This window comes from Rhinoderma darwinii, chromosome 13 (genome assembly GCF_050947455.1).
Source record: "Rhinoderma darwinii isolate aRhiDar2 chromosome 13, aRhiDar2.hap1, whole genome shotgun sequence".
Classification (NCBI taxonomy): Eukaryota; Metazoa; Chordata; class Amphibia; order Anura; family Rhinodermatidae; genus Rhinoderma; species Rhinoderma darwinii.
Window position 1 is genome coordinate 27,525,751 of NC_134699.1, and position 20,409 is coordinate 27,546,159.

The 20,409-nt window shown below is 43.0% G+C and overlaps 1 protein-coding gene across 9 annotated transcripts in view; it reads left to right on the forward strand.

Moving 5' to 3' along the window:
* The window catches only part of ATP6V0A1 (ATPase H+ transporting V0 subunit a1), a 48,811-nt gene extending 33,861 nt beyond the window's left edge, over positions 1 to 14,950 (forward strand). For 5 of the 9 annotated variants that reach the window (XM_075846942.1, XM_075846947.1, XM_075846943.1 and 2 more), the window contains 5 exons: positions 4,125 to 4,232; positions 5,916 to 5,933; positions 9,070 to 9,187; positions 9,623 to 9,794; positions 13,166 to 14,950. In XM_075846942.1, the coding sequence (XP_075703057.1) occupies positions 4,125 to 4,232; positions 5,916 to 5,933; positions 9,070 to 9,187; positions 9,623 to 9,794; positions 13,166 to 13,259 (510 nt within the window). In that variant the 3' untranslated portion in view covers positions 13,260 to 14,950. Of the gene's footprint in view, positions 1 to 4,124; positions 4,233 to 5,915; positions 5,934 to 8,675; positions 8,775 to 9,069; positions 9,188 to 9,622; positions 9,795 to 13,165 lie in introns of all 9 variants that reach the window. The other 4 variants (XM_075846946.1, XM_075846948.1, XM_075846950.1 and 1 more) reach the window with 3 other exon arrangements.
* Positions 14,951 to 20,409: the final 5,459 nt, after the last annotated feature.

Consider the following 20,409-nt stretch of genomic DNA (forward strand, 5'->3'; position numbering starts at 1 on the left):
ACATGTCAAAGACTTCTTTAACATATTCATATTACTACACCACAGAAAAAAGTGGGACATAGAATAGGATTAAAAACACAAAAAATGGCCATACTCACAAATTGGTCAGGTATAATCCCAATAGGACGCAGCCAGGTCAAAAATGCTGCTGAAGGAAGGTGCACAGGTGCGTTTAAATAATAATAGCCACTCCCACTAGCTTAGAGGGGAGTGGCGTGTGGTGCATGGGATATGTAGTAAAAAGTAAATGAATAGTGTATAATGTGCAAGTGGTAATAATATGTGTGAAATATAGGGGGCAGTACTGAGTATAGTGAGTGGTGAATAAAGTGTAAAATATAGGGGGCAGTACTAAAAGGGTCAGGAACGTGAGTGATGCATGAAGTGTGGGTGCAGTGTGTAAAACATGGAGGGCTAATGCGTAAATCATGAGGCACAGCCTATATAGCCTGGTAGCAGCCAATTTGTAACGCCATGATAGTACATAGAGCGGGCTGCCCTGCTTGCTATGCCAGACCGCAACACACCATGCTCTCCCAGCATTGAAGACCCGGCTGCGTCCAAAAAGTAGTGAATATTATACAAGTAAACATGAAAAATACATTGGGTATTGGTTGTAATTTTGGCCAAAAGAACGCAAGCTCGCAATCCTCGTCACGGATCCCCACACTTGCGAGTTCCTAACTGGAACTTTTCGTTCCAAACTTGAAGCTACACCACAGAAAAAAAGTGGGACATAGAATAGGATTAAAAACACAAAAAATGTGTTTAAACATATTCATATTAATTAAACATCATAACCGTTTGGCTACAATTGTCCTGGCAATCCTCTGTTAGCAAAGGCCGAGTTCACACCTGCATCATCGCTTCTGTTTTTTTTTTCCGTTATAGGAGCAGGAAAATGACGCAGTGCCGGATCCGTTGCATGACGGTGTCCATCACTTTGTCAGGAAGAATAAGGCTGGGTTCACACAACCTATTTTCAGGCGTAAACGAGGCGTATTATGCCTCGATTTACGCCTGAAAATAGGGCTACAATACGTCGGCAAACATCTGCCCATTCATTTGAATGGGTTTGCCGACGTACTGTGCAGACGACTGTAATTTACGCGTCGTCGGTTGACAGCTGTCAAACGACGACGCGTAAATGGACTGCCTCGGCAAAGAAGTGCAGGACACTTCTTTGCAACGTAATTTGAGCCGTTCTTAATTGAAGTCCATGAAGAGCAGCTCAAGATTTACGAGCGTCACAGACGCCTCGCATAATACGAGGAGGAGCATTTACGGCTGAAACGACGCAGCTGTTTTCTCCTGAAAATAGTGTCTTTTCAGACGTAAAAGACAGTTCACGTGTGCACATACCCTCAGTCTGCATGCTGCACTAGTCTTCCCATCAAATCTGATGGAGTCTGTGACGGGGGCTCTTGATAGCGCCTCCAATGCAGATGTGAACAGAGCCTTAGCGGTTTAGACTCCAGGTTCATACGTATTCCCTCCTGTAGAAAACAATAAGGGCAGAATTTAGGTTGTTGCCACTTATTTTTGTGTAGAAATAGTCAGAACATTCACATTCGACCATTATTAAACCTTCAGTGTGGTCGTATTGTTTAAACCGTTATTAGTAGGGAAATCTTAGTGTTCTTTTTCCATTATTTTTTCTCCTATGTAAATGCAAATCCCAGTCCGACATTCTGATAATAATCGAGACATCCATCTTATTGGAGGAAGACTTAAAGGGATTTTCCCATCTTGGAAAATCCTGGCATATCCACAGGATATGCCATAAAACTCAGATAGATGCGGGTCCCACCTCTGGGACCCGCACCTATCTCTAGAACGGGGCCCCCTAAACCCCGTTCTAGCTCTCGCTGGCTCCCGGACCCTTCCTGGTTAGGTGGTCAAGAGTTACGGAAGCAGTCGAGCTCACTGAGCTATGCTGTTTCCATAATTCTTATAGAAGTGATTGGGAGTTATGGAAACAGCGTAGCAAGGTGAGCTACGCTGTTTCCGTCGCTACCGAGTTCTGAAAACAGCGTAGCTCAGCAATCACTCGGCTGTTTCCATAACTCCTGACCACCTAACCGTGAAATGGCCGGGAGCCAGCGAAAGCCGAGTGAGCAGGAATGGGGTTTAGGGCACCCCGTTCCAGAGATAGGAGCTAATATTTGGGACCCGCACCTATGTGTAAAAAAATTTCCCTTCCCTTTCCTTGGTTGAACTTGATTGACATGTTTTTTTTTGTTTTTTTTTCAACCGTACTATGTAAATCTATCAGACTTTTATGGCATATCTTGTGGATATGCCATAATTGTCCAAGATGGAAAAACCCCTTTAAAGTCTCAAGTTCCATGACAAAAAACACGTGACTTATGTAACAGACACACCATGCCATATAACGCAATAACTGATTTTCCTGTGTAAGTCCTCCACCTGCTCCAAATTATGTCCTCCTCTTGTATATATAAATCAAATGACATCACTTCTTGTCTCAGTGACCACAGTGTCTCGTCTCCTAGACCTAACCGCGGTGGTTACAAACAATAATTCAGACAGCCGGAAGCAATTATGGAAGAATGAACATACAATATGATGTAACTACTAACCACGGGACACTACAAAAAAGCAAAGTGGAGCTCGACGTCCAAAACAATGTCCAAACCAAAGCAAAAGTGGTCCTCCGCTCACATTCCTCTAATACACTGCGAAACGATCTACCTGAGGGACTGTCCCCCTTCAATTTCATCTTGTAGTAAAGGTGTAAATGATCTTTCTTACTTTGGCAGTGCATAAAAAAAATTTTCAGGCCAAATCTCCTTCCAGCGTTTGCTTTGTTCAGATCGAAAGACAAGAGCCTCCCCGAATTCTTCTGCTCAATTCAAGCAGCACGCCTCACGTGGACCGGCCCAGGGTTTTGCCTTAACGGCTTCCTTCTGATGCATCAACACCATGCCCCAAGAAGAAGCCGTTAAGGCGAAACCCAGGGTCGCTCCATGTGAGGCGTGCTGCTTGAATTATGAAAAAGCGCTGTTTTTATTCATGTTTGCGGGTATAATTAAAACCCCCTTGTTTGAACTGTTTATCTGAAGTTGCGGAGTTGCACTATGTTTGGGCCATTATGAACCTTGTTGCAGTGAGAGGCTACATTGCGGAGCGTAAGCATTTGAGGAGACTTGTCTATTGATCTGAACAGAGTAAACACTGGAAGGAGGTTTGGCCTGAAAAACATATTTTTCTTTACTGCCAGAGTAAGTAAGATCACGTACACCTTACACCATCCCGAAGCTGGATCGTTATACGGTGTATTAGTGGAATGTGAGCAGAGGACCACTTTAGTTTTTAATTATGGAAGATTGCTCACATTCCTCGGTAAAAGGGGTAGTTTAGAAAACCCATTTTTATATACCTGTCCTGTCCTGCATTTCACAGACAACCTATTGGTTTGTATGGTCCTGTGTAATGTTTAATTTCCCCTGTGGAGGTGCTGCAGGGAAAGTGAACACTTCCAAGTTTCCCAACAGATTATGGCTGATTGCTAAAGGTCCCAGCTTTTTATGAAAGAATTTAAAGAAATGCAACCCCGTAAATATAGTAATAATTATTATCAACCTATAGATATTAATGTGTAATCTGTGTGACCTCTGTTTTAAACTCCTCTGTGATACATACTAGTTGTACTGTCTCTATAGATTCCAGCATGTTCTCTTTCCTAGAGGGTGGGTTAGCTTTTCCTGGTGTGTTTTATAAATTAATAAGGTTAATCCCACTACCATATTATGGGATAAGAGATGCAGACACCATTTTACTATTGCGTGTATGGCAGACCCCCTCTTATCACGTAAGTGGCAAGTAGCATTAACGCTATTAAATTATAAATCAGGGTTTCTCTTTCAAAAACTGCTACTAATCCGGGATTTGACTATTCACAACCTTTTAATATATAAAAGTGTATAACGGCCAGTTGTTTGGGAGCTGGCTAATTTAATCTAAACTTATAAAGTGCTTCAAATAGCTTTATGATTATACATGCGGGGTTGGGATTTTGCGGTGAGGAAAAAGAGCATGCTGATTGGCTGAGAGCCCTGACCCTGATTTATAAATACCCCTCCCCGCACCCACTAATCCAGGGTACGCATAACTTCGGAGGTATCCGCGTTGGTAACGGTCCCACGGAAGAAGATGCCGAAATTATTCAGCACGATCAGCTGTCCATGCACTCGGAGGAAGGCGAAGAGGTAATGCATTTTACTTTGTCATTTTTCTCCTTCGTGCTAGCGGAGCCTGCAATGCTTGAATGTGCGAAGTGTTGCAAGCAGGGTCAGCGCTGAAGGGTTAATTAGTGTTATTGCACATAGATGTCATCCTACGAATGTTGCTTTGAAGTATCAGTCCCCCATATACTGCGCAGCTTTCTATATCACCATCCTCTAATGTACAATAAGTAACTGAACAAAACTTTCCTCCTTCTTTGAAAATCCGCCCTATGTTTTCCAAATTGCGTCATAATTTCATGTTCTCACCTAGAAGAACGTTAAAATTGTCTCGGTTGACAGAAAAAAAACAGTGTAAGGCTGGATTCACACGAGCATGTTACGTCCGTAATGGACGGAATGTATTTCGGCCGCTAATCCCGGACCGAACACAGTGCAGGGAGCTGGGCTCCTAGCATCATAGTTATGTACGACGCTAGGAGTCCCTGCCTCGCTGCAGGACAACTGTCCCGTACTGTAATCATGTTTTCAGTACGGGACAGTTGTCCGGCAGCGAGGCAGGGACTCCTAGCGTCGTACATAACTATGATGCTAGGAGCCCGGCTCCCTGCACTGTGTTCGGTCCGGTACTTGTGGCCGAAATACGTTCCGTCCATTACGGACGTAACATGCTCGTGTGAACCCAGCCTAAGAAAGAGGTGAGGGTGTAAAATTGGTTGTTTTTGAGTTTGGGACGGCTGCAATTTTTCCATGCACACCCTGCAATAGACGGGATCGTAGAGGCCGCTCTGTAAAGACGTGTTTGTTTATTTATACCTGCACATCTATACAGTGGGGCACGTTTATGAAAAGTAGTGTATAAAGATAGCAGAACATTTACCGGACGTCCACCGAAAGCACAAAACTGGAACACAGAAGAATGCAAATAAATAAATCAAAAGTTGCATGAGACATTTTGGTCATTTGGAAACCTCTAACCTCTTGCTCTTACCTGGCAGAGGCCGCCTGGTGGCACATAATGTCCCGCTGTAAAAATTAGTATCATGTTTCTAATAAAGTTGCCCACACCACCGCACTGAAAACTTTACTACACAAAGAAAGGATGCAAATAATAGCAGTGAGATCCCTTCAGCTGGCCATGAACGTCTCATGAAGACAACACTGCTTTAATTAGTAGTCACCGGTTCAACTTTTCCAGCCCCCAGTAGTTGGATATTATTATTGGGGGGGGGGGGGGGCCTGTGTCACGCCATATATTTTCCCCGCAGTTGCTTCAGGAGAGATGTAGCATGCCGTCCATTTAATGTGTGGTCGGGACTGCCAGTGAGAGCTTCTCTTTCTAAGTGTCTTTCCATTTTGGGCAATGGAGGGGGTCTCGAGCGGGGGACCCTGTTCTATAATGCCAGGGTTGTTTTCATGATACAATTTGAATGATTTTAATTTTTTTTTTTAGGAGTAACCCTTTCAAGCGCTGATTATTTTCCATTATATAAACCATCGGAACAATTCCATGACCTATGATTGCCGATAACCAACTTCACATTCTACATCTATTATTCCTGTATGCTTCCAAGTGTCATTTTTTACTTTGAATTCCATTTTAGGACCTTTTTAGAGGGACTGAAGTTTTAAAGTGATATTTTATGGCTAACCTGTATTTCTTTCTCTTTTAACCCTGTATTAAATCTGGATTTATATTATTCCAAGCCTGCCGTGGAGGAAGTGGTAAGACTGACGTCCGTTGTGCATGCCCTCAATCAGCCGAGGAGTCCTGGAATTTTCATTTTATTTCACCATCATATTAATTTAACCATTACAGGGCTGACGTTTTTAATTGACATTTCTTTAATGTGCTTGGTGGGCTTTGCAAGGGGCTCCAGGAATCATTCATAAGCTATTAAAACACATCATCCTCATACCCCCATCCTGACACTCAGTTGCTTCGCTTTCTGTGATGGACTTAAAAGTGCAGTTCTCCTCCCCAAATTCTCATAATATCCGTTAATTTCTTACATTTTCAGCATTTGGTGCTTTAGTACATTGGCATGGACACTTTATTTATATTCTTGTTATGGCTTATTCTGCAAGTCGCACACCGCCTGTGAATAAGATCGCCAACAAAAATATTGTGCACGTGAAGACCGACAAAGGGTCTTAAGAAACTGCACTTTTAACGCAACTGTGTCAAGGCTTAACTTAAAATAAAAAGTGTAATTTATAGCTAAGATGTGCCAGTTATATGTATAGGTAATCATATACATATATATATGTGATTTGTATTTATTTAGCAATATAGGATATGTTGGTTTTAAGTGTGTGTAGTTAGTCTCCTTGAAATATCTGCATATATATTTTTGCTCTTATGCATTGTGTGGCGCCAATCACTGACAGGCCTCATATTTAGTTTGTGTGGGTTGTTATGTGGTGCATCTGTATTATTATCTAGCGGTGTCTTAGTTAGATTATTGTATCCTCCTATAATGGTGTATTACTCAATTGGGCAGAGATCAAAAAGTGAATTATTGGTGTGGGAATTCTGTAATTGAATGTATACTATTGTTTTGTGCTGTGCTGCCTTTTAGATGGGGGTTGACACTTGGCCCCCCACCTCCTCCAGAAGGGCCACACCATGCCTTATGTGTTCGCTTACAAATAGCATTTTTGAAGGAGACAGAATTTTGATGGCCTCTTCTTGGAATGCTATTGACCACGTTATATGTAATGGTCGAAACGCTTATCTTGAGGTGGTAACCATTTTGAGAGTTGGCTGCTGTTCATCGGAGGTGTAAATGTAGCATAAGGCTGAGGCTGTGCGCAGCGTAGCAGCTCCAGTCCATAAGGATATATGAAGTAAAACCAATAACTGGGGATTAGCAGGAAGGACAGTGGCACAATTTTTGTGTTTTAAAGGGGTTTTCCCCGCAAAGGACCTTTATCAGCAATCTACAGGATAGAGGTGATAAATGATGTATGATTGCTGGGACCCCCATGGTCCCTATATGTATTGCGGTCTCCCTCAGTCCCATAGACTTTGAACATAGCGGCAGTGCGCATGATTGACCACCGCTCCAGCCAAACTCCTCCTCGCTGTGGTTGCGCGGTGAGGAGTGATATTTCCTATCACGTGGATAGGTGATAAATGTCCTTTGTGGGGAATCCCCTTTTATCCTGATGGACCTGGAATGGGACACTGGGGCTGTATTTCATGAACATTAGTCCGGTTTAAGACCAATTTAATTCACTGACATTTTGGGGTCTATATTAAACGACCCTTCGGTCCCACGACAACATTTTAAATATGACTGGGTATAGGGAGTAATATGACCTGGTGCTCCTCTGCCGTGGATCTACCGCTTTGGGGTCCTCTCTGTGTTATCCCCACATGGCTGCAGCACTTCTTAGACTAAGTCTGAGACACTCCAATTGTTCTCAGATTGGCCAGAACTGCTTACATGAGCAGTTCTGGACAATCTGAGTAAAAAAGAGGTGTCCTAGACTCAGTCTGTGAAGCGCTGTGGCAATTTTGGGACAACATAGATGGGACCCCAAAGCGGCGGATCCATGGCAAAGGGGCGCAACTGGAGGGCACCAGATAATAGAACTCCATATACACCATCACATTTATCATTTTGTCCTGGGACCAGAGGGTCGCTTTAAGGCTGTAACACACCAAACCGCCCCGTGGTTCTACTGAACCAAACTTAGATCACCATAAATCCTCAGCTTTGTACACAGAGGGGCAGATTTACTAATGTGATTGCGCTTAGACCTTGTCGTAAAATGCACCAACACGTGGCGAGGTTCTTGCACATAATGTCACATCTAGTTTTAGGCATATTTACGAACAGATGCTAGTACCTCGCTAGACTATTTTTACGTTTCTAGAAAAGGTGTATGTGCCTTAAAGCAAATTTTTTTGAAAAAATTGGCTGCAAAAAACCTGTCGTGAGCTAAGCCAATCAAGGTTTGGTAGAAGGAAGAGAAAAGTGTCTAGCAAAATGCACCAAATTTATCCTAGATTGTGTTCCACTGTGATAAATTTGGGGCTTCCTCTAACTACCTGGTCTGAGTTTACACTATCTAAAACTTAGCATTCGTAAATCTGCCCCAGACTGTATTCCGTCACATCCCACAGTTTCGTTTCTCTGACGCATTCACTAGGGTCACTAGAAGAAGAAGCCAGTATGGCATTCATTTGCCTGCACATTTTCAGTTGTAATTGATGTCTAACTGCGTCTTTGGTAATTGCACAACCATTTTCATCAGAGCATTTCACTGTAGCACAATGTAGTCCTGAACTAGATGAAGAACAGGAGAATTTCTTACGTGAAATATAGAAAAGTTCGGTCAAGTGGTTAGAACCTGAAACGTCCCCTCAAATTCATTCACGTCATACTACCCGATTCCCGTCCTGCATTGTCATCCAATGTTCCCACCCGTGTCTGATGTCACAACTCCCTTCCCCAGCTCTCTACCCAATTCTCCGATCAACAAGAATCTGCAGTGGTTTCTTTTGCGGAATTAGATAAGGAGGAAATTGAAGTTTCTGTGGCAATAGTCGAATCTGTAAGTACAAAGCTGTCTTACACAGTAGCCAAGGGTGACCCACCATCACTAATGTTTTCTCACGGGTGAGTGCTTATACCAGTCACTGTAACAACATATAGGCAAGCTTTATCACCTACTCTTGGTCAGGCCCGTCATGCACCCGTCCTGGTTCTGGGTTGTATGGTTGTGATGAGTTCTAGCACTGGTGAACACACAGCTGCTGCCGCCGCATCTTCACCGCATTTCCACCTCCAAAACCATGATCATCAAACATCTTACTGTAACCGGCTGCCTTGTGTTCTTATGTTTACAGTTTAATTTTGGAGATGTTGTGGTCAACCAGGCCATTCATACAATCGAATACTGTTTGGGTTGTATTTCTAATACAGCGTCATATCTACGACTCTGGGCCCTGAGTCTGGCACATGCTCGTAAGTATCTAGCTGTTTTTGGTAGAGGACCTGTCACCTCTCCTGACATGTCTATTTTAGTGAATATATGTATTCCCCATGGAATAACAATTTTGAAACATATTTTCTTAGAACTCTTATGTTGTGCTATTCCTCTGTTTATACCTCCTAGAAATGTAGGAATAAATTGACAACTAGTTGCTACCATTCCACTTGTTAAATGGGTGTGTCCATACACCGTATGAGATTGTGAGCACTGATTGGACAGTTTGTCTGTCTTGGGACATACCCCCCAACTGCTAACACCCAGTTGTCAATTTATTGATACATTTCTAAGAGGAATAACAGAGGCCCGGTAGAACGTAGAGTTCTAAGAAAAGATGCTCCAATTATTATTTCATGTTTTTACTTTAGCACATGTATAAAGCAGAAGATAATAATCTTATTGTCGCTTAGAACTCTCTGAGGTCCTGTGGACGATGGTGATGCACGTGGGTCTGAATGTAAAGAACCTAGGGGGTGGCATTCTCCTGGTCTTCGTGTTTGCAGCATTTTCAGTACTTACCATTGCCATCTTGCTCATCATGGAGGGTTTGTCCGCTTTTTTGCACGCCCTCCGTCTGCACTGGTGAGTGGTAAAACCCAGTCAATGTTATCCATGTTTGTAAAAAAAAACAAAAAACATATCTGTTTCATAGGATTTCTTATGTTCTTTGTTGAAAATGTAAATTTATCGTACAATTATTTTGCTAATTATTGATCTATACACAGTCCCGAAATCTTGATAATTTGGCTTTTTTTCATTACTATGGTGGTTTAGGACGGTGGTCTCAGACCTCTGGCTCTCCACCTGTTGCAAAACTGCAGCTGCAAGCTGTCAGGGCATGCTGGGAGTTGCAGTTTTCTAACAGATCGAAGAGCCGCAGATTGGAGACCACCGTCCTAGTTAGTGCTGCCACTTTTCTCGTGATGGCGGTAATTCATTCCAAGCCATCTATCTACAACAAAGAAATAAATTAAATATTAGGCGGCTCACATGGAAGGGATTCATATTACACGCTCCGAGGTGGCGTGAGAGCTGATCTATAGAGCTGCCCTAATTTAAGCTCGGAATCACAATGAAACCTGAGACTTTGTCACTTCTCTACGTGCGAGGCATACCTGTCATGCCATTGCCACATGGAAGAAACAAGCCTGCCCTGTCCTCCTTGCACCACTGCCTCGTAAAATAATTCTCACACCTGCCTGCTCTGCTGGGATGATGAATGGGCATGCTTCTAAATTACTGTTAGAAGTTGCTGCTGCATTTTTAAGGAGTCACTCGCTGCAAGAATGGAACTCTTGGCTGACAGACGGTGCTATTTCATGTTATGTGGTAAAAGATCGGTAGCAGAAGGGTCAGAATATGACATTTACCTTTAAAAGGAATTATATAGGATTAGAAAAACATGGCTGCTTTATTCTAGAAACAGCGCCACACTTGGGTTGTCTCCCCGTTTGCTGCACGAGGATGTGAATGGAGCCTTAAAAGGTTACTATAATTGCGTTCTCCCGCGTGATCTGGCATTGGGCGCAGAGAAACACGCTGGGTGGTACAGTTGCCAAGGCAACCATATGACACCGGAAGAGTCTACTGCACGAGTTCTGTTTTAATTAATAGGACCCCTGACTCCTCAAACATCGTAGAGTTACATCGGCAACTGTAGCGCCCAGTGCGCCACCTGCGTCTCTCCACTCCTATTATTAGACTTGGTGGGAGGATGCCGTTCTAGGGACAGAAAGTAAAACTTCCCGATCTCCCATGACGGAGTCTCCGATCACTCAACATGCCACAGTTGTAGTGATGATAGTGGTTATTGTCAGACAGAATGGCCACTTTATTAGAGACACCTGCCCTTTCACAATTGGAGCTTCCCTGCGTGGAAATTAGACACGTGACCCCGGAGTACAGCATAAAATCAAGTGGGTAACTTTTTTGTGGATCAGTTTGTGTGACGCCACATTAGAATAAGAAAATCGAGCGATCTGAGCTACTTCGAATGAGGCAATGATTACAATAACACTGCAAGGCTCCCATACTGCACATGAGAGCCCAAAACACAGGGTCTGCACTCTGTCTCCTCTTGTGGTGATGCCACGTGGACTGCAGTGTCCCTGCTACACGTCGCTCACATAATGAAGAACATTATGTATGTAAAGATGCATTTCTGAAACCTCCATCATGGACGCCGCTGTGCAGCGCTAACATTACATGGTGGCATCTTTTTTTCTCTCATTATGCATTGTCTTTTTCCGCATCGTTACTGCTTTGAAGGTTCCCACAGACCATTTATTATTTATCTGGAGACCAGAGAAATGCAAAAAAAAAAAAAGCTAATCCCACTGATCCCAGGTTGGCATCCAGCCCGCAGCATGCGATTTTCAGGAAAGCACATACAGGGGTTCCAGTGACTTTGGGGTGATACACACGTACCCGTCACTGTGAATAGTTCCTTATACGGGACTCGCTTCAGCTCATCCTAACTGGAGGCAAATAGATATTTTTTTTCCCTTATTTGGATGGAGCCCGCGGAAGCTGTGGCAGAACTCCAGCATTCCTGACTGCACAACACTAGTAGCGGAAGTGTCCTCAGCCCGAGGATTGTCCCCTGAATCCAGACACTTCTTAACATATTTTATGTCTGTGCCGGGGATTTGGACCTCTGTATCAGAAAAATGGTTCTCGGACCACTGTAAACATATATTCAGATATTAATCATGTTGGACCTTAAAGGGAACCCGTCGGCAGTTTTGAGGCCTCAAAACTGACAGGTGATATAGCCGAGGGGAAGGGCATTTTTTGAAACTTTGTTCACCTGCATTTGATTCGTCTGGCGCGGTGGTCTCAAGTGCCACTCTCTGCTCTGAGTGACGATCAATCCGGAGACCGCTAGAGCAGTCACTCATAGCAGAGGGCCAGGGCTCGCAGCGTGCAGTGCACATCAAGTCCCACCTCAGTGACACTTGCAATCTACATGCCAGGGAAACTTAGTATAACTTGCATCACTAAGAAAAAAAAGTAGGCCCTATATCACCCTGTCAGCAGTTTTGAGACTTCAAAACTTCTGACCGCCGGTCCCCTTGTAGAATTTGTAGTGTTAAAAGTTTGACATTCACTTTAAAGCTGATTATACACGAGAGGCTAGAAGGCTTGGGCTACACACAGACATTTTTTTGTAGTACGGTTTTGGTTTTTTCTATAGAGTAATCCAAACATTAACATTTAATTTCCAAGCAATTTTCATGTTACCCTATGGAGGAGCAAGTATTTACTACTTTTTTTTAAGATCACGCAGAAATCCCAGCATGTAGCTAGTGACTTGTGCATGTATGGTCAGAAATACCCAGTGTACTGTCGGCTGGTACAGGGTTAATTTAGTTCTAATTTTTAACCCTGTGTGGAAGTTAATTATAACCTTTCATTGCTATTTGTAGCGAATATTCCGTTAACTGATGTTTTCCAAGCGGCAAATTACCAACGCTGTGTGAAAAGTCTCATAACCATGAGATAGTAACAGCGGGATGCTACAGTGGTGCGGCACCAGTCTACCGCATAACCTCTGAATATGGGGGACAGTGTACCCACTACTGTAGATTATAGGGATATTGATGAAGTGCTTTATACAGGGCATGGAACGCTTTATTATAATAAAAAGAACTTTATCATTTACAGTTAGGGATGCCATATTCCTTCTAAAAAAACATAACAACTGCCTCATCACAAAGAGGTCGAAAGGTAAACTTCATGATGGTTACTAGGGCTATGGCTCAAAGAGTTTCTACAGCAGTTGGGGTACAATTTTTTTTTTTCTTGCTTACAAGGCAGCAATGCTACTAAAGGGGCACCGTGCCCCATTTGCAACAAAAGCAATGTTGGATAAAGGGGGCTTCATGTCAATATAATTTTTTTTTTCTTCTATAAAATATTTATTTTGCACTTTTTCTCTTTTTCTCCATCAGGGTGGAATTTCAAAACAAGTTCTATGTCGGAACAGGGTTTAAGTTCCTGCCATTCTCGTTTGAGATCATCAGGGAGGGCAGATTCGATGACTGACATCAACCATCTGGAGTGTGCTCCTCCACCTCCCCGTCATCCTCTCCTGCCGTGGTGCATTGATGTGAAACTTTGCCTGTCCTTCACGCTTTATAGGCCTGCAGTAGTCTTATGATGGTTCATACTAGGTGTGTTGTACAGAAACCTCAATATTCAGTTAGCAGCCCCCCAGAACTGGATGAGTAACAGTCTTGGCCACCAGGGGTCACCCAAGTCACTCTTGAAAGTACCTTTGATTTTAATATATAGAAAAGGAGGGTTCTGTATGTGCACACACCCGTGTTCTCCTCGCCATCCTCTACCTCATTATTTTACTCAGTAAGGATACCATTTTTTATTTTTTTTCTTCACTATTGTATATTATATTGCAGTAAATAATGATCCTTCATACTCAATAGTGGAGTTTAAAATAAAATCCCTTAGAAATCCGAGCTTTACCAAGGCTCGTACAAAACACAGATCTTTTTGGGAACCTAGTAGCACTTCATTCAGAGCTAAATCCTCAGTACTCCTCCTTGGAGCCACATACAGAGCCACCATAATGTTCACCGAAACTTCCCTCTCCTCAGCCCCTGGATCAAATATGGGCTCAGGTGATTAACCCCTACTTTACCACATTTGACACGTGGTAAACATTCTTCACATTATGATTATTATAACTATAAAGCTAAACCAATTGCAGCAACCCCATCAATCTGCAGGTGTATGGCGGTCACCAGCATGTAACTTACCATCTGCAATTTACCCGATCTTAGTAGGTCCCATATAGCTGTATGTCCGGCTCCTCTCCCTTATCTACTTTTTGCTAATACCAGTGCACATATAAAGACAGCTGTGAAATGACCTGGAGTGCTGATTTGCAGTACAATGTCCCCCTATTAAAGGGGAATTACCAGAAAATCTATACTAAAGTCCCTTTAGTGCGCCTTAAGACGTTTTATTATTTTTAATATCTTATTCCACAGTTGAAGTTGTAAGGTCTCCAGTGAATAGAGCGCTGTCTGTGTCCACATGGCATCTGCCCCTGTGTTCTGTCAGCTCCGTGTTTTCACAGGAACACTTGGCCTCATATAAACCAATCTGGCCTGTTTTTAGAGAAATGCTAGGACTCTGGTTACAAACATTGAGCTGTCTGAGCACGGGAACATGACGTTTTGTCAAAGGAACACAGGCAGAGTTGCCAATACGACAACTTCAACCTCTGATAATTCAGCACTGGAATATATTGGGGAAAAAATAATTTAACACTCAAAGAGCTGTACTATAGATATATTGGTAGTTCCCCTTTACAATATCTCTTATCAAGTAAAATACCCTGTCCACTTTTAGAGCAGGCTGTTTAAAAGGTTCAGTGTACTCACTTTCTGCACATGTTGGAGGTAGCCGTTTGGCAAGCCAGGCTTGTAGTCATTGTGACTATTTGTCAGGAACTGGTTAATGAATAGGCCACACTTGTTATACTGGCTTAGCCAGAACTCTATCGCCGCCTTGTGGAGATTGTGTGTACACTTTTAACTTTCAGGTACTAAGTTCCTGATCCATCGTTTCTGACCACTCTCACTGTCCCATATATGTTTACATTAGTGATTCCTCAGTTTGCTGTCAGAATTCAATGACGTCACCCTGTTGCTGCTGTGAATCGGTAAATGAAGTTTCCCTACTTGTGATAATAAACCTCTAATTTATGACAACCTGGAATGGGCTCTTGTTTTCTCAGCTTCCTTTATTTGAACCAAAGCACAAGAATTAATATCTTCTGTTTTATTTTGTATTTATATAAACCTTTACAGGTGTGGTGCATGAAATACAGCATTTGGACATTAGAATAATGCGTGGAGCTATAATGTTGTTATACTAAAATATATATATATATCACATTATTATGACCACCTCCTACTTTCGGGGTTGGCAGCGTGTAGCCCATGAAGGAAGTGATGTGTCGTGGGCTGGCTTTGTGGGTATATAAGGTGTGCGATGGGCTGTCTGCCCACATATCACTCGTTGTTGCCATGGGTAAAAGGGACGATTATTTGCTTACAGGCCAGGGGTGGCAGTATTTCTCACACAGCGCAGTTTAACTGTTTGTGTGCTGCTGTGGTGAAAGTGTATTGTGAGTGTACAAATGGCACCATTGGGAATAACCAACGAGGAAACTGCAGAGCACCATGTGCCATTGATGTGAGAGGTGAACGTCCGCTACAAAGTTGCACGAGGGCCGGTCGACACACTACAGTAGAGCAGCTCACCGAGACTACCTGACGTGTGTCTAAAACAACATTTCAGCAAACCCGACTGCGCATGGGGCTCCGAAGCAGATGGATGATCACTGCTCCTATGCTAACAAAGGTGCATCGGAAAAAAGGCTTCCATTTGCACAGTAGTATCGGAATTAGACTACCTATGATTGGTAAAGGGTTGTCTTCTCCAATGAGTCATGTTTTCTGATTCATCGAATGGATGGACGTTGGCGTGTAATGCGTGAAACATCAGAGAACAAACACCCAGCAACCATTGCTGGAAGAACACAAGCTGGTGGCGGCAGCGTTATGGTCTGTGGAATTTTTTCATGGCGTTTCCTGGGCCCACTCATCCATGAGGAAGACACTCTTTGGGTTTGAATCCATCGTTGCAGATCACGTCCACCATACATGCTGTTTGTCTTCCCTGGGGCAGATGGAATCTTCCAGCAAGACAATGCGACATGTCACACGGCTAGAAATGTCCGACAGTGGTTGGAAGAACACGACCAAGACTTCCAAGTACTTCCCTGGCCCCCTAATTCGCCAGACGTGAAACCAATTGAGCATCTGTGGGACCACCTCGATCGTCTTGTTTGCTCTATGGATCTACATCCACGCACCCTCCAGCATGTGCAAATGTGGGAGACACATCAGTCAGCATGGCTCCAGATACCTGAGACAACCTACCAGCACCTTATTCAGTCACTCCACGTTTGTCTAGCTGCTGTCCGTGCTGCATAATGCGGTTACTCTGGTTATTAGCTGCAGGTCATAATAATGTGACTCAAATGTGTATATAAACTCTATTCTTTGATTGTGGGAGGAATTTTTTATCTATATATGTGTGTGTGTATATATATATATATATATGATAAAAAAACATAACATGATGAACGCACCTAAACACTTTTTGTGAATCCAGCATAAGGCCAGGATCACACACGCACCGTTTTGCTGCAGTATTTGGCTCCGTTTTTTTCGCCAAACACAGGAGTGGATCCAAACGAAAGTAGATGCATTTTCTCTTTTTCTTTAATACCCTACGTTCCTTTTGGATCCACTTCTGGCATTGGCTCAAAAAACTGTGATAAAACTGTGTGTGATCCTGACTTAAGAGATCCTCTGACTGGTGATTGTCATTTTCTTTAAAGCCTCGTTCACCCGGTGCTGTTTGTATAAAGGGAAGATGTGGTGCATTTCCTGCATGCTCACTAGATCCTGGAGTATTGCTGCACTGATCACAGCTAATGCAACACTGACCTCTTGTGGCCAGATTATTAAAACACCTCTTGAAGAGTGGACGCACAATGGTCCCAAATGCTTTATTTGTGCAGCCAGCCTTAGCAAGAAAAGGTGCCATGGTCATGGATACAACCCTCCCACGCTAACCCGTATTTAGATTGAGCTCTTATGCAGCCCCCCTGATGAAAGCTTAGGGACGTACACTAAAAAAAATTTCCATTAGAGAATATGGTAGATCCTCTTTAAGTGCAAAACTAAACTTTGATCTGTTCACGTAAAAAGGAGTAACTACAATACTAAATTTGATCTTTATCAGACATGTTGAAAAATGTGGATGTAAAGTGACCAATACTGTGATCATCTTCCTACTACTGTGCATTATTTTAATGAGGTTGGAAACTATCTGGCGGTCTAGTTTGGACATTAAAGATGAGCTGTACTAGGTACATTTCATGAATAATCTGGTCTGACATAGGACCGTAGAATCTGATGTCTGGAGTTTGACCCTGCTGTATGCAAAGGACTTACCTGCATTATTCTGTTTCTGCTGAGTGTGAATCTGGGAGGTATTGCGATCATTAAACTCGGTCGATCTTCTCTCATTTTGTAGTAGTTGAGAACTATCTATTGTTCCCTGATATCAGCCAGGCTAAAGAGAGGCTGACTGTGTTGTTAATCAATGGGATTACTCAGAGGCGTTGATCTGTAACCGGGCCCTCACCTACTACAATGCATTCGGAAAGTCTTCAGACTCTTTCATTTTTGTTATGTTGAGACCTTGTGCTAAAATAAAAAAAAATTACATTTGTGTCCATCATTCTGCACTCAATCCCCCATAATGACGAAGTGAAGACAGAATGTTGGTGATCTTTGCTAATTTATTGAAAAGTAAAAAACTAAAATCTTGCATTGACATGAATATTCAGACTCAGTACTTCGTTGAAGCCCCTTTAGCAGCGATAACAGTCTTCTTGGGTAAGATGCCACAAGGTTTGCACACCTGGATTTGGGGGATTTTCTGCTGTTCTTCTCTGCAGATCCTCTCAATCTCTGTCTGGTTGGATGGGATCATCGGTGGAGAGACATTTTTCAGTTTCCCAAGAGATGTTCAATTCAGGGCTTTGGCTGGGCCACTCAAGGACATTCACAGAGTTGTCGCTAAGGGTACGATCACACGGGCTGAAAAACTTTTTATTAGCACAAGGCCTCAACATAACAAAAAAGTGAAAGGGTCTACAGATTTTCCGAATGTACTTTATGTGCCCTTTATAGTACTTTATATCTTGTTATAAGGTAGAGGGTCCTTCTGGGCCCCCTCAGGCATCTGGGTCCGGGTGTGACTACTACCTCTGCACCCCCTATAGTTACGCCCCTGGGATTACGGACTGCCCAAATGATCACTAGTTTATCTCCGTTTATTTGGAGAAGAAACATTTCCATACATAGATGGGTTATTGGTGTTTATTACCCTTCAGGTTGTCGTGTCCTTAGTCTATGATCACATCACAAACAGGAAAGCTCCTGTCTTACATGCTATATGTGCCCATAGGGTTACATTAGCCTGACGGAGGCCAAAAAAGTGCCCTTTTGGGGTCTGGCTGGCTGATAAACATCAGTAATACCACAAGACAAAAATCAAACCAGTATGAAATAGCGTAGTAAAAAAAGAAAAACACATTCACTTTCATAAATTTGTGATGCAGGCTGCGGGGCACAGCGATCTTTGGCCATGCGACTTCTGTTTCGGCCAAAGTCGCCGTATGGCCCTATCCTTAACAGTTTAAAATTTACAAAAGATGCTTTCCTGGCCAGTTGACCGTAGATGGTGCTGTATGACTACACCTGTCATATTACAAGGTTCGTACAGGTAAAGGCAGGAAAAGTCGGGGTTAATGGGAGATACACGGTAAGTAAACTTATGACATATTAGTCTTTTGAGTGCTGTGCTGGCAGTTTGACACAGAACTGTCAGTAAATCCAGGGCCGTCCAAAGTGTGACCCTTCTAGCGTTTCCCATGTTCACATTTACAGATTCCTGGCGGATGTAATTATGTGATGTCACCAGGTACCGTAATGTTTCCAACGTATGCCAAGCTTGTGTCTTTCGGGCATACATTTGGCAGGTTTAAGTCTGGAGAATGTTGTTTTGAAGTTATGTAATAAAAGAAATGATGAGATCAGTATAGCTTTTCAAGTGTCTTACAGATGTTTGATTGGTTCCTGACTTCATTTTGTATTGCTAGTTCAATGTTTTGCCACAAGGGGTGCTGTTGCATTGTCTATTGATTGGACGAGGATGTATCCTGTATTCTCATAGGTTAGTAATGTGTGGCATTCCTGCAGTCCATGTTACCAGTACACTCCGTGTTCCCACACTCCTCTTCCCAGGCCGGACACTATAATTATCACAGGCATACTGTTCTAATGTTTTTAGACTTCCATGTGCAATAAAAGGCTCCTATCTTTCTTTTGAGTATTGTGCAGTAAAATAGTAATTCAAGGTTGTTGAAAAGTCGACTTAAAAGTCCTAATGAGGACTAGGGGGGCATCTTGGGCAGCCATTGTCTTTTTTGTTTTGTTTTTACTAATTATGTTTTTCTTGCACTGGTTATTATTTTGCGTTGTAATTATTCTGTTCAAGTGGAGCTGCATAATGTGTGGGGATGATGGGGGTGTTAAAACAGTCTGTCTGTTCTCCTCTCGTCTATGGTCTGTGTTTTGGGTCGTGCTACAAGACCAGACACAGCCCATGGACAAGAGTGGCGCAGGTACTGAAAATAAAAAAAGCAGACCCTTTATTTGTAATAAAGGATAACCCTGTTAAGATTAGATCAGAACCGGTTTGACTTTTGCCTGTTCTGCTGTTAAACATATAAAATATGCATACGGATGTTCCATGTAAAACAATGTAGGGTTATAAATTCCCAATCCTATTTACTCTCATTGGGGAAAAAAAATAACTGAAACCGCAACATCATTGCGGGTTTTTTTTGTTTTATCAGTTGAATTGTTCCATACTCTTAGGGTATGTTCACACGGCGGGGGTCCGTAACGGCTGAAATTACGGGGATGTTTCAGCCTGAAAACATCCCCGTAAATTCAGCCGTACCGGCATGTGCAGGCGCTTGAACGCCGCGTCACTTACGGCCGTAATTAGCGCTGCTATTCATTGGAGTCAATGAATAGCGGCTCCAATTGCGGCCAAAGAAGTGACAGGTCACTTCTTCTACGCGGGCGTCTATTTACGCGCCGTCATTTGACAGCGGCGCGTAAATATACGCCTCGTGTGAACAGACAAACGTCTGCCCATTGCTTTCAATGGGCAGATGTTTGTCAGCGCTATTGAGGCGCTATTTTCAGACGTAATTCGGGGCAAAAACGCCCGAATTACGTCCGTAAATAGGCCGTGTGAACATACCCTTAGGAGGAGTTCCCATGTATCCGCCGAGATGCATCCGAAACCACGCCATTAGCAATATGAAAATGTGCCAGTTTGCAGAAAAATCATGTCCACTATGTGGGAACTTTGCACACGACCGTGCTCGTAGTTATGACTCGTAATTACGAGCACGGCAGGCCACGGGCAGCCGGCCGTTTTTCCGAGCCGTGCTCCCATTATAAAGTATAGGAGCATGGCCCGTAAAATAAAATAGAACATGTTCTATCTT